Below are 14,012 nucleotides of genomic sequence, written 5' to 3'. Positions count from 1 at the left end.
GCGTGGATTAATCTAATGTTTTGAGGAGTATGTGTGGCAGTCAGTCACCGCACCGGTGAGGATAATTACTGTACTTTGCAATCACAGATTCTTGCCTACACAGGGTTACTGCCGATGTCAACAGGCTTTTGTGATATCAAAGCAAATCCCACTTTATGACGGCAGCATATGCCACAACAATTAGTGGTTTTAATTGAAGTGTACTCAGATATCATCAGCTTTTGACCTGTTATGAAGCCATAATCATAATTGTCCACATTTAAGCACTTTCCTGAAACTGAACCTTTCCATAAGAAAAACAAATAAACTTTAAATAAATGGTTTGAAGCTATCTTAGCTCATATCACATCAAACCGTTCAAATTATTATTATTGTTATACTTTATTCTCAAATGATTAATGTTAACATCAGCATTGGTGACTATGAGTATAGTGTGTATTAGCGTGTAGATTTCAACTTCTGCACAGTCTAATCTAATGGTCGTACTCTTCGAATTTCATATTAAGAAATTATTTTCCCAAAAAGCAAATTATGCTCAAATTATGATTTGTGGCACATTAAAATGAAAACTCTTATGTTCACTTTTACATCCAACTACAAACCACCTGCATTGTTGTCGCTACAGCTGCTCGAGCGCGGAAAAAATGGCAGATGGCGTATAACTGTCTGAGGGCGGAGATATGCTAATTCAGGACAGTCCGTCAGCGGTCGTGGGCGGGGCCTGAGCAGTATGACGTCATATTGCTCAGAAAATCAAAACAGCTTGATAATTGAGACTGTTTAGGTTTTTTGGGAATTAAAAAAAGGGAGTGAATGGATTTTTATCATTGTAGGGTGGGTTGTGTCCACACACTTCTAAGACACGTTTATATGCAAACACCATGTAAAAGTGAATTTTGCATCCGATGCCCCCTTTAAAGGAATAGTACCCAGGAAATGAAAATACTGCCATCATGTACTCACTCTCATGTCTTTCAAAATCCATTAAATGTTCTTTCTTTTGTAGAAGAAAAAAGGTGTTAATCGCACCGAAATGCCTTATTTCCATGAACAGTGACTTAAAAATTTCAGTCATATGGCTTCAGAAGACATGAAATATATGAGTGTATGAGTCAAAATGACTACTTTTATCATACTTATGGTTATTTTTGTCCTTTTTTAGAGCTTGACAGCCCCTGGTCCCCATCCACTTTCATTGTATGAATAAAGAGCAGTTACTACAGACATTTTCCCAAACATCTTTTGCATTCCACAGAATTAAGTTAGTCATACCAGTTAGGAAGAACATGAGGGTGAATAAATGACACAATTACAATTGTTGGGTGAACTATCCCTTTAAACTGACCAAACAGGCTATAATGAAATGCACAGTTAACAGACACCCTGTCATTCACACCTCTGGAACAATGAAAGCGTTTTGCCGCAGGCAGTGTTTTTACAAGACCTTTAATTTGTTGTTTCATTGATTGGTCTCGGTTGGCTAATTGTTGCCTGATTTTGTCTGTGCTTTCACTTCCTTTGTAGTGTGGCTTTCGTAGCTTGTGATAATTAGGAAATGGAAAAGAGCTTCAAATATAAAGGCTTTATTCCTCTTTTTCTCATCTCATCCTCAGTTTCTCCATGTTGTGCTCGAATCGCTCTCAGGAGGGAGATGGGTTCCCTTGGGTTTCTCTTCCTTAAAGCTGAGTCCTATTAGTTTTGTGGTAAACAGGCCAAGACAGACACTGGGCAATATGCCCTCTGTCTGTTCATATTCATTAGCTCCTACTGAGAAGCAGGGGAGCTCGGCCCCTCTGGGGGCCCCTCTCAGAAACGGCCCCATGATAGCCTCTGTCTTGACTTCCACATCAGCACTGCATCTGCCAAGCCGCTCTTGGGACCGGGCCGCTTGAGGATACACTCGCTATTTTTAATCAGTTTCCAACTTTATGTGGCTCTAATGTGGCTTCTGTCATGTGCTGAACTCCAGAGATGATCTCCTGACCAAATTTGGTGTCAGCTTAAGTAAAAAGGCCTATGAGTTTATTAAATTAAGTTTACTTCATTAAATGAAATAAATTTACTTCAGAGTCTTTAAAACCACTTTTATTACTTTATTTTATATTTTAGAGATTTATTTTCTATTTACACATCTTTTAGTTTCACTGCAGGCTTATGTCAACCCAACAAGAAATTAATAAAAAAAAGAGAAATTGCGTGTTCTTGTGCTAAATTCTACTAATATAGGAAATGGAAATAAAACTAAATGATACATAAATAGTACTAACCAAAATTGTTAAATGGAGTTCTAGCTCAGTTAAAGACAAAAAAAAAAAATATGTCAGTGTACAGTTTTGTTAGATTGCCAGAAAAAAAAAATCTTTTTTTTTTTTCTCTTTCAGTTTTAATCTAACTGCAAAAATGTGCATCCAAGATGTATATGAATTTGTTTCTTCTTCTGAACATATTTGGAGACATTTTTAGCATTACATCACTTGCTCACCAATGGAATGGGTGCCGCTGATAAAGCAGCTGATAAAAAGATAACTATGTTAGCGTCCACACCAACGGACCATTACTTTCAGGAGTAATGCAGATGAAGGTGTTGATTGTCACCTACATTCAGCATTTCAACAAAGTCTCTATATACATCCATGCATCTTAGATGATGCCTTCTTTTTTTTTTTGCTTGCCATGAGGCCAGTACGTTTTATAGCTACGTGCTTAAGTTTTCTTATTTGAATATTCTATTCTTAGCATAGACCTTTCACTGACATGAAACATATAGTTTGACAACATATAAAATTGAATTAACCTTTAGAATAATTTTGAATAACGGTGTTATTCAAGTTCAAGTTCAAGTTCAACTGTTTCCAATGTAGTTAAACTGTTTTAAACTATAGTTTAAAGTTTGACCGAATCAAGTTCCCAATCAAATCTTATTCTGTTCTTGTTTGTGCTAGCTCTTTCTTGTTGATCGTTGCACTTTAGTGTTTTTCTTTTAATCCGTGGCACTGATGGACACCTCAGGCTCCTCACCCTGGAAGTCCTCGATCCACTGTCAGTCAACCGACAGATTAAGTGCTTACATCATCAAACAGTGCCGTTCTGTTGGCAGAGGTCGCGGAATGTGATGAGGTTGAGAGAACATGGGCACAAAGGCAAAAATGCTCAGAATGAGAGCAAACAGGGCAACAGTGAGACTGACTAAAACATTTGTCAGAATGGTGACTCAATTCTAGCTATGACTGCAATGCCCTATAAAGTTTGAATAAAATGCCGTAACCTTTTTTTGGTCATGGTAGGTTTGGTAAAATCAGTAATGAACCTATTTTTTTGTTTTGTTTTGTTTTGATTATTTTAGTTTTTCTTTTATGTTCATGTTACCATCAGAAATGGTTATAAGAAAGCGGGTTATTGCGTTTACATGCCGTGCAAAATCGGAGTAAGAGGCAAAAAAACTACCTGTTGCGACCGGTTTATGCTCACAATATACACACGCTGCCGTGTGCAGCTCTGCTATGCTCTTTCACACGCGGTCATATCCGTGTCTCAGAGCGGCTCACAGTAAATGCTGCTGCTCGTGAGTTTAGACCATTACACCAATATCGTGGCATCAAAATGTTATGTTGTACAACACTGAAACGCTGTATTATTATTTTATCGTGTACAACCGACGAACTTAACATAGGCTGAAAGTAGCAAGCTAACGTTAACTGTGGGGCTGCTGCTCGGTATAATAGTTTTCAAGAACATTATGTAAATTGGTAAACTATTTAGCCTAGCCTACTAAAACGAACACAAACTTAACATGAACTGTTAAAAATTATAGCAATTTATGCAAAAAAATTGATGGAAAGCTGGCAGCCTGCACGTTTCTTACCTTGACCAACTTCTTCCATATGCATCAATTTTTTGTTCTGATCTCAACAAGTCTGGGCAAACTAGCCTATTGAGTAGCCACCCATCAGAGGCCGCATTTTTATGATGTCATCATGTAGACTTTTTACAAAGTATTTTACAGTATTTTAAAACTACAAAAATACAAAACACTAAAGTATTTTGATACAAAATACGAAGCCATTTTCATCAACCCTATCAAATACAAATTACAAAATACTATTTTGTATTTGAAATACATGTATCATAAATACTGCCCATCCCTGGTTATAAGCATATCATCTTTCTCATGCACACAGCGGGGAAAGAGTGTGAGGAGTAAAAAGCTGGAGTGTGGCCGAAAGGAAGGAGGAAGCCGGTGAGTTAGGAACACCCTCTTTGTGGAAATGTCAAGCTCAACTCCCAAGAAACACTTTGGAAACACAGTCAAACAATGAGGTTTATTTAACTTAAGATGCTTGTGATTGCTGGACGGTGTAGAGGGTGTTAACGTTACTGTTTATTGTCAGTGGATGAAGGCTGATGTGAGGAGGACGACCAGGGCGGTAGACAATTCAACACCACGGCTATTTTCAGCTGGTTTAAGATATCTAGCTTCGTTTTCTCTATTTCAAAGATGTGAGCAGGTTAATTGGTTATTCACAATAAAGATTTAACCGTATGTACAATAATAAGAAACAATAAGAAGAAGATGAAGAAAATGGGAAATTCTTGCATTAGGGGAACTTTTCTGTCCCCTGAGACTATTTTAAAATGTTTTAAAACATAAGAACTTTAAACATTTTGTGCATTTTAATTACTTTTTTTTTAATCATTTTTGAGAGTGTTAAAAGGTTGCTGGAATTACTTTCTATCTTTCCCTTTATTTGTGTGTGTGTGTGTGTGTGCCTGTGTGTGTGTGTGTGTGTGTGTGTGTGTGTGTACATTTTAATCTAAAATGATTTATTTACATTTATTTTAATGGATTTATTAAAATTACGTTTTTTTTATTACATTTTCAATTTTTAAAAAATGATCAGTTTTTTTTGTTTGTTTGTTTGTTTTTTTGATATGTTCAAAGTTAATTTGACTGCTACACTAGCTAACTTGTTGTGTTTGTAAGTCTGCAGCTTGTCCAAAAAGTGTATTTTTACTGAAAGGGAAAGGCTTCCTAAAGACTAGAACCTAGGTCTGAACTGAAAGTGCTGGTAAAATGAAGATCTAACTTTCTTTTCACATCTTCATAAATATGCAAATATGAAGTTGTCCTGCATTTTTGAGACATCTGAAACTTGTATTGGTGTCACACTGTGCCAGTTGCCAGTTATCTAGTTGTTCTGGTCTGAGGTGTCCTCTCGATCTTTATTAAGCAGGTTCAGAATCAGCTCTTTGGTCTTTGATGGTTTGTGAATAAGGTTCAATTCTCTGTCAGACTTTGTACACTGTAGAGGGCACATGTCTCACCCATGGCCCCTTAGCTTGGCTGATGTTGGCGAATAACGTGCCAAGAATTTCCTGGCACTTGTTGGAAGCAGACATTTTGGCTCTTATGTTGACAGCCACATTGTGGTCATGTCAGGCAACTGTCCTGATTGGAAGATGTCGTCCAATCACTTTTGACCATCGTGTTCCGTTTGACCGTGCTGTTGAGTGGTCTTGGCTGGGCTGTTTGTTTCATTGATTCAAGTTGTTTGAGAGGTACATGACCCTCACTCCAACAGGCAAAAGGCTTTTCACTACAGACAGGATTCCACTACTGACTTAGTTACACAAGTCATTGCACACTTATGTATGACATACTATTTGGGCACTGTTTTGTTTGCTTTTCACCACTCTCCCTCTCTCATTATTGAGAGCGTATAAATGTGAAATTGTACAATGGCTAATCATGTCCTGTTGAGAGTCTCTAATTGATTGATTAAGTAAATTGCTTGATTAAGTGTTGTTTGTGATTTAAGTGTGCTTTCATTAATACAACAAGCACAGACAATGAGTACAGTTAAAGAAATAGTTCACCTAAAAATTTAAATTAGCTGAAAATGTACTCGCCCTCAGGGCATCCAAGATATAGATGAGTTTGTTTCTTCATCTGAAGAAACATCACAAATGGATCCTCTGCAGTGAATGGGTGCCGTCAGAATGAGAGTCCAAACAGCTGATAAAAACATCACAATAATCCACAAGTAATCACACCACTCCAGTCCATCAATTCACGCCTTTTGAAGTGAGAAGCTGTGTGTTTGTTAGAATCACCTCCATAATGAAAGTTTTTAACTTCAAACCGTTGCTTCAGGATAAAATACCAGTCCTCTATACATAATATTGCTTTCTTCAGTGAAAAAGTTGTCTTGTCTGAATCAGGAGAGAAATATGCACAGATCAAGCACTGTACAAGCAAAAACAGTCCAAAACAAATTCGTCAGTGGATTTTGATGTGAGAGGACAACAGGAGATAGACTTTTTCATTGTGATTGGTTGTCTTTCTTGCATTTATATGAAATTTATTCCACCATTAATCTATCCATAGCTGTCTTTGCAGTGCAAAAGTATCACAAAATGTATGTTATGTGTTGGTTTTAATGCACAGCAGACAGAAAAGACCATGCATGCCCAGTATCATGACACCAATAAAGATGAATGTGGTTCTGATGCAACATTTTATACAGAATCAAATCCTGAATCTTAAACTTGCCTAAAACTTTAACACTGTTTTTTGCTGCATTGCAAGCACTACTGTTTCGTGTAAATGTACATCTAAATCATACAATATTTCACTTGTTTTAGATGCAGAATTACTTGTTATAGAGTGTTCTTATTTAGATGCAGAATTACTTGTTATAGAGTTATAAACACTGTAGGGAAAAATGTAAGTATCATTTGATGTATTACTGTAAATAAGTGTCAAGCAACACTACAGGTTTCTCCTTGTTTCTCTTGTAAATTAAGGTGCACTTATTAAAATACTGTTAAGATATTCATTCATGCATTTTTTAACACAAAGTTTGCCAAGGCAAGGCAAGTTTATTTATATAGCACATTTCATACACAGTGGTAATTCAAAGTGCTTTGCGTAAAAGAAAAGAAAATAATAATAAAAAAATAATCACAACAATAAAACAAGGAATTTAAAAACTTTGAAAATGATTTCAAAATTGATTTAAGAAGTTTAAAATGAACTTGAAACCGTTAAGAATAGAAAATGATTATACATAAAATATAATGCCAAGGTTTACCCTACAGTGCTTTAATTAAATATTCATTGCACAAGCCAGATGTGTATTTGATCACATGTATTGTACATATCCAGATTGTCTCGAAAAGAATGCATTGTTGTTTGAAATTCACATTTTTTTGTGATTGTCTCATTAAAATTTTTTATTTTTTTTTGCACTTCTGTAGTCTAAGGTTCGGAATGTCCTGCGGCTGGGTCTTCATTCTCTGGGATCAGTGCTGTGGGGGGATGATGTGTGCTGTAAGGATAACCCCGCCCACTGCCACGCCCTCACAACCTTTCTCTACATCCTCCGAGGCCTGTTACGCACATCACTCTCAGTCGCCATGGTGACCGTACCATCCCACCTCATACAGGTATTATTAATCGGATAGTTTCTCAGTGTGTTCATATAAATCCTTTGTTCAGGTTTATTTTCGAGACTGATGGTTGAAAGTCACCCTTAAATGCTGATATTATTTTTTTGAATTTTGTGTTATTACATTTTACAACTACACTACTGGTTTTTTTTTTTAAGAAATAAATTTTATTCAGCAAGGATGCATTAAATTGATAAAATCCTATCTGTCTGTCTGTCTGGGCTGGGTTTTGACACAAATTTCACAATTCGATAAGATTATCCTTCACAAGCTTGCGATTTCGATTCGATTCAATATCGATTATTTTGGCTATATATCAGGTACAGGACATGGAAAAAATTTTCAAGGAAAAAAAATCAACTAATGCTGTAAAATATACCTGAGAGTCAATAATATCTTCTTCTTTTCCTTTCGGCTGGTAGTTCCCACAACTCTGCACATCTCCCTTGTTCTTAAAAATCGGCACCAGAGCACTTCTCCTCCATTCCTCAGGCATCCTCTCACTCTCTAAGACCTCGTTGAACAACCTAGTTAAAAACTCTACTGCCATCTCTCCTAGACACTTCCATACCTCCACTGGTATGTCATCAGGACCAACCGCCTTTCCTCTCTTCATCCTCTTCAAAGCTCTCCTAACTTCACCCTTGCTAATCCTTTCTACTTCCTGCTCAACAATATTTGCCTCTACTACTCTTCTCTCCCTGTCATTTTCCTCAATAATATGGAAGGTTGAAATCTGCTGATTTGTATATAAACACTTAAAATATACAAAGTTTTTGTAATATTAAAGTTATGATACTAACTTTAACTTTAAATTGCATAATTATATTTCTACTCCAATTCGTTTTTTGAAATATAAACATTTAAATGGTGGCTGTCACAAAAACTCGACGGATTTATTCAAACATAAATTAAATATTGAAGAACAGTAAAAAAAATTATAATGAATATGTTATATGGTGCATATTTAGCAAAATGTTCCTCTCTAGACCTAATTTTTCTAGCTGACTAATGAGCTCATGGTTACAAATATGTTTTTCTGTGGTAAATGTGACGTTACGTGACATTGTTTATAAGCTATTGTCGCCTTTCCGCGTTTGAAACACTGATTGAACGATTAAATGAGACAGGATGTGGATTTTGGTAAGTTGTACTCTTTCTTTTAACATACCTTCAGATCTTCATTCATGTTTATTTTGTGCTGTAACTGCTATTAAAGCGGAGGAGACGATCTGTTCACGCTGCTGCTTCTAACCGAGGCGCTACAGCGATCCGTCACTCCCAAGCGGCAACCTTCCGGTCTCTCTCTTGAAACCAACACGGAAGTGACTTAAACTGGAATTCATCGACTGGCCGCTAGAGACTGGCTCCAAAAGGGAGTCAATCCCATAGACCCCCCCATGTTAAAATGCCCAACTTTACAGCAGAAAAAAAATGTTTACAGCCTGGTACAAGAAGTGGTTTTGGTCTATATAGCTAATTTTGCCCTTCATGACAACTGTGAGGGGGGAGAATGTTTTTTATAACTCATCCATTTAAATTATATTAAGCCTTAAAGTTCTGCATAATGAGGGACAGGTGCTAGGCGGGCATGGTTTCAGCAACCAGCTCCACCCACATCCCGCCTCTTTGCCCATTTTCGATTATCCAGGAGTGAAGTGTGGTGACGTGCTGCCAAGATGGCGATGGCCAGCTCCGCCCACTTTGGGCTTCAAAAATGCTCTTCAGAAACCTACGGGTGACGTCACGGACACTACGTCCATGTTTTTATATAGTCTATGGTCACTCCACATTAAACAGCGCCAAAACGGCATTTAATATTTGAATATTGTGATAAAATGGACAAAATTTAAATTGACACTTTGTTTCATATGAAAAGTAACAAATCACAAAGATTATTGCAATTTATTGGATGGGAGGCGCGCTACAATGTTCCGTTTATTATCTGACGAGCTAGACTAATCGATTCTTGGGATTCATGAATCGATATCGTTTCATAAAAATGAGAATTGATTTCTATCTATCTATCTATCTATCTATCTATCTATCTATCTAAAATCTAACCACTGAACTGTGATTGGTTGTCTTTCTTGCATTTATTTGCATACATATTTTTCTTCAGCTACTGTATTGCAGTGCATCCCCTCCCCATTTTGTATCTGTGGTGTTTGTTAGGGCTATTACTCGTACTGAGGTTTTAGGGATGTTAAAATCTTAACCCCAAGTATTAAACTAGGGATGCAAATGATACTTTAAATCATGCTGCTTTTTAAGGACAGATGAGCTCTATCTTTTCTAAGCAATAAGATTCTCAGTTTTTGATGGTCAAGCCTGCAAAATTCCATAGACTTACACTGAAGGAAGAACACACAATATTGAGGCACAAGGATATTATAGAGACTTAGGGTTGTTCTAGCAACACCTTGGTATCCACTCACAACACTATTTTGGTAACCACTCACAACCGTATTTTGGCGACGGGTCTTGCACAGGCACTCTTCAAAAAAGGTATCTGTTGTAGTTTTGTTTTTTTGCTATCATCATGCAAGATAGACTTTTCCACCATCGACTTCCAGAACTAATCCCACAGAACAGCCTTTTTAGATTTTTTTTAACTTGACTGTCAGTCACATGGACCAGCATTGAGGTCACCATAAGTTTGTCGACCCTGGCACACCATCATCGCCCCATGAGCCGGAGTCAAAGAGTCGACCCCCCTCCGTTGTGTGAATGAGGTTCCGCTTGGCTGGGGTTCAGGGGGCCTGTGTGTGTATCTGTTTGAGTACATGTATGTTTGGCCTTCAGAGGAGCGTCTTCATTGGCGCGTGAACCCACATTCTTTGTCTGAGGTCCTCAACTTTGCATTCAGCCAGCCAACGGTCAGTCTCGAGTCTTTCTGGGTGCTTCTGTCTTTCAGCGTCTCTCGGTTCCTGAGAGGCCCTTTTCTTTGTGCCTCCATTAGCCAACGAGAGTCAGGCCACAGCCGCTGTGCTCTAAGAGCGCTTCAAAAGACAAGATCTCGCTGTTCTTTGTCCGTTTGGAGATAAAGTGCTAAAACCCCTCTCAGGGAGGCTGGGGGGGCACACAGTGGTTTTCTGCGGTGGAGGTGATGGAGTAAATGCTGTGATTGGTTTGAATGTGGTTTTGTGGAACAGATGTGATGTAAACTAATATAGACCTTTCAGTAAATACAGAATGTTTTAAGGTGAAGATTTTTGCTTTAACTACTAAACTTGGGGTCAACTCTTGTGCTGTTGTGTTAAACCTCCATTATTTGCATTAGCACCTCATCTGAAGTCCATAGGATGTGACTTGAAATGAAAAGTCGTGTTATGTTTTTTTTTTTAATCTCAACAGGAACGGGCCGGGCATTGAAAGCCTCCTCTGATGAGACTAAAGCTACAGTCCATCTGAATCTTTAATCAATCTCTGCTCAAATAGACATAGTCCACTAGCACACACACCTACAGTTACAGCCGCTGTTGGGTCAGGACCCTGGAGACCCGGTCTATCAGTCTGAAGAATGACAGCTTCGGAGACCTGAAGGAAGTTAAAGGAAGAGCTGAACAACTATCGTGGCTAAAGTTAGCCTTTCGATGTGACTTGTAGAGCAGTTCAATTAGTAGGCCTATAAATCTGTGTCCAAATTGGCAGAAAGCAAAGACTCATTGTTCATAATGTTTACACATTCACTGTGTTTTCTTTATTAAATATTTTATTTCCTAATTTGATCATACTTTGAGCCAGCAACAAGACTGAAGTATGGACATACCCTTTTGCCATATTAAAATCTATTAATTAGATTAATCTATTAATAAAGATTTTCCCATAAAATGTAATTGGTCTATACTTGTGTATCATTAAACATAAGCAAAATCAATTTCTACATTTTTTTTTTTGCTTTGCACCTGTAATATTTACATTTAAATGACCTTAAATTTATATTATTTATACGTTTTTCTTTACATATGTCTACTTTTTAAAATATTATTTTCAGAACATAGCTAAATCAAAGATTGATTCTAATTTTTTTATATCACAGAAGTATTGTTCCTTATATCCTTATATCCATCTCTGTGTTGTATTTTTAATTAGTTAATTAATTAATTTATTTATTTATTACAATGGCCAAAATCATGCGTCAAGAAAACTAACCAATTCAACTACATACAGTGTTTCCTAGTATCTTTTTTAAATTATAAATAACACAAGCAGTAGATTTAAAACTGTCTCTTCCACTAACTTTCTTTAACCTGTCTGCTTTATTAAACACCATCCTTGACTTGAGCCTTCAGTATGTTGGCTCAACTGTTGTAGTTGCATTTTTTGTTGTTTTGTTTACTTGCATTGGTGTGATGTTGTGTCACTAACGCAGTTGCTTGGGTTCCATTTTTTATGCTAGATTTGGGAAAAAGGTCATGGCTGCGTACACGAACACGCATGCTCTCAAAGTCCACTTTAGATGAGAGGAAGGGATGAAAAGAGAAAGAAAGAAAGAAAAAAAAGAAAGGACACGGATGCATGAAAACTGCATTAGGCCTCGTCAGCTGCTACAGAGAGGGAGCGTATGAAATATTCACGAGTGGTGTAGAGGTAAATTTTTCACATCGGGCTTATCTTTCTGTCTTTCTCTGGAGTGTTCCCTCCTTTCTGAAGGCACTTTGTATTTGTCTGTGGCCAGGAGGCGGCGCTCTCAACAGATTTTTATGTGTTTGTGCGTGTTTGCTCTTTAATACTTTAAACTGACTTATTTGCTCATCTGTATTGGCCTGAGTGTCTTTGCAATTGTTGATTTGTGTTTGTTCAGTTTTACCCATGAGCTTCATATTGGTAAGGTCAAGGTCAGAGGTTTTCATGACTTCTTTTCCAAGCCCATTATGTGTTTATTACATATTTTGTCCCGTTCTATCATACTTTGATCTGTTTACCATGTTTTTACCACATTTTAATCTGTTTATCAGAATTAAACCAAATGTTTCCCATTAAAATCATCACCAAAAATGCATTACGAGCCAGTCCAAAACAGGCCATTTCAAAGTATGAAATGTAAACTTGTATAGTTCATATGTGACACAAAACCTCGATGAGCTGAAAGACATGTTTGAAATGCTTTAGATTTCTTTAGATTTTTAAACCATTTAACAGCAGATATTTTTGGAATGAAAACATTAATAGGCGAGACGTCTTTTCTCTGACTTGGATGTGGATGGGATCTCTGGATCTTTCTCTGAGTTGATGTGGCTTTATGCTTACATTCGTCCAGATTTGTGCCGTATGGTGACACTGCATGAGTCGTGCGATCAGAGAAAGAGAGACGGACAGATTTGGAGAGCATGTGTTTGAGCAGCAAACGTATGTTCTGCTCTGAGCCGATGGATTTAATGTTACACGACGCAACCAAAGGCAGCAGTTTACAGAGGTGCCATTATGTAGTACAGCTAATATCCTTATTAAAGACAATCTAATAATACCAGTTTGGATGCTATGATTGATGCAAGTGCTTATCCAAAATGTTAAAACATAATTTTGTTGCATTGAACATTGTTGATTGCTAGGTGGTTGATTACTTGCCCAAGTCAAAAGAGCCCACCGTTTTTTTGACACCAAACTTTTTAATTACACCTCAAATGGACATCAATGATCTCTCAAATGCAAACAATCCTGTGCTAATGCTAAAGATTTCAGTCATCTTAGAGAGTGGTATTGGTAAAATGGATAATGGAAAATTGGAAATTGCTGATGTCTTGGGTAATTTTGTAAGCTGAGGCTTTGTTGTAAGACCATGAATTCAGTCTCTGGAATACCCTGCTTAATTTTTTCTGAGATAATGATGACCTAATTCAGTTCTCACAGGAAAAGGAATATAACCCGTGCTCGGTAGGAGGGGTTTAATTAGCAAGAGATGCTCTCAGCATTGCTCTAGACTAGATGTTCCTACATGTGCTTGTACCCGGCACTTCTCATGTATTTCCTGTCTCTCTCATCCTCTCTCTCTTCCCGTCTCACTCTCTCAGAACAGAGCCGTAATGGGCCGAATAATCAGACTGAGTGACACTGCCATCGCTCTGGAATCATTCAAAGGCTCGGAGAAGGAGACCAACCCGCTTTACAAAGACTATCACGGTGAGAAGAAACATACATATAACAGTTCGAATGCACTGACAAAAAAAACTTAAATCCTAAATATTAAACTTTTCCTTCTAACTTGCTCTGCAACACTTGATATCTAATTTATGCAATCAGATTTTTTTTTGGTTATTATTATTTTTGCATGGCGGACAATACAGCTGATTAAAAAGTAAACAACAAATAAAACATTAGTAAATACTATATAGATATATAAAAAAAACGAATATAAATGCCAAAAACACACAACAAAATAACAAACTAATAAAAGTTAATTAATTCAAAATCTGAACAAAAACTATAACAGTATATCAATCATACTAAAGTTCCAGTGTTGTTTATTTTTAGCAAAAACTAACTTCGTTATTTGAAATAAGGCTAATATATATATATATATATATATATATATATACAGTGGGTACGGAAAGTATTCAGAC

At 37.0% G+C, this 14,012-nt stretch overlaps 1 protein-coding gene across 1 annotated transcript in view; it reads left to right on the top strand.

Annotated features, from left to right (window-relative positions):
• Positions 1–14,012, top strand: part of elp4 (elongator acetyltransferase complex subunit 4) — a 91,954-nt gene that overhangs the window by 32,793 nt on the left and 45,149 nt on the right. The window contains exons 7-8 of the mRNA XM_016452317.1: positions 7,258–7,446; positions 13,464–13,572. Coding sequence (XP_016307803.1) covers positions 7,258–7,446; positions 13,464–13,572 — 298 coding nt within the window. The remainder of the gene's footprint in view (positions 1–7,257; positions 7,447–13,463; positions 13,573–14,012) is intronic.

This window comes from Sinocyclocheilus anshuiensis, unplaced genomic scaffold, assembly GCF_001515605.1.
Source record: "Sinocyclocheilus anshuiensis isolate Anshui unplaced genomic scaffold, SAMN03320099.WGS_v1.1 scaffold579, whole genome shotgun sequence".
Classification (NCBI taxonomy): Eukaryota; Metazoa; Chordata; class Actinopteri; order Cypriniformes; family Cyprinidae; genus Sinocyclocheilus; species Sinocyclocheilus anshuiensis.
This window is presented reverse-complemented; position numbering and strand designations above follow the sequence as displayed.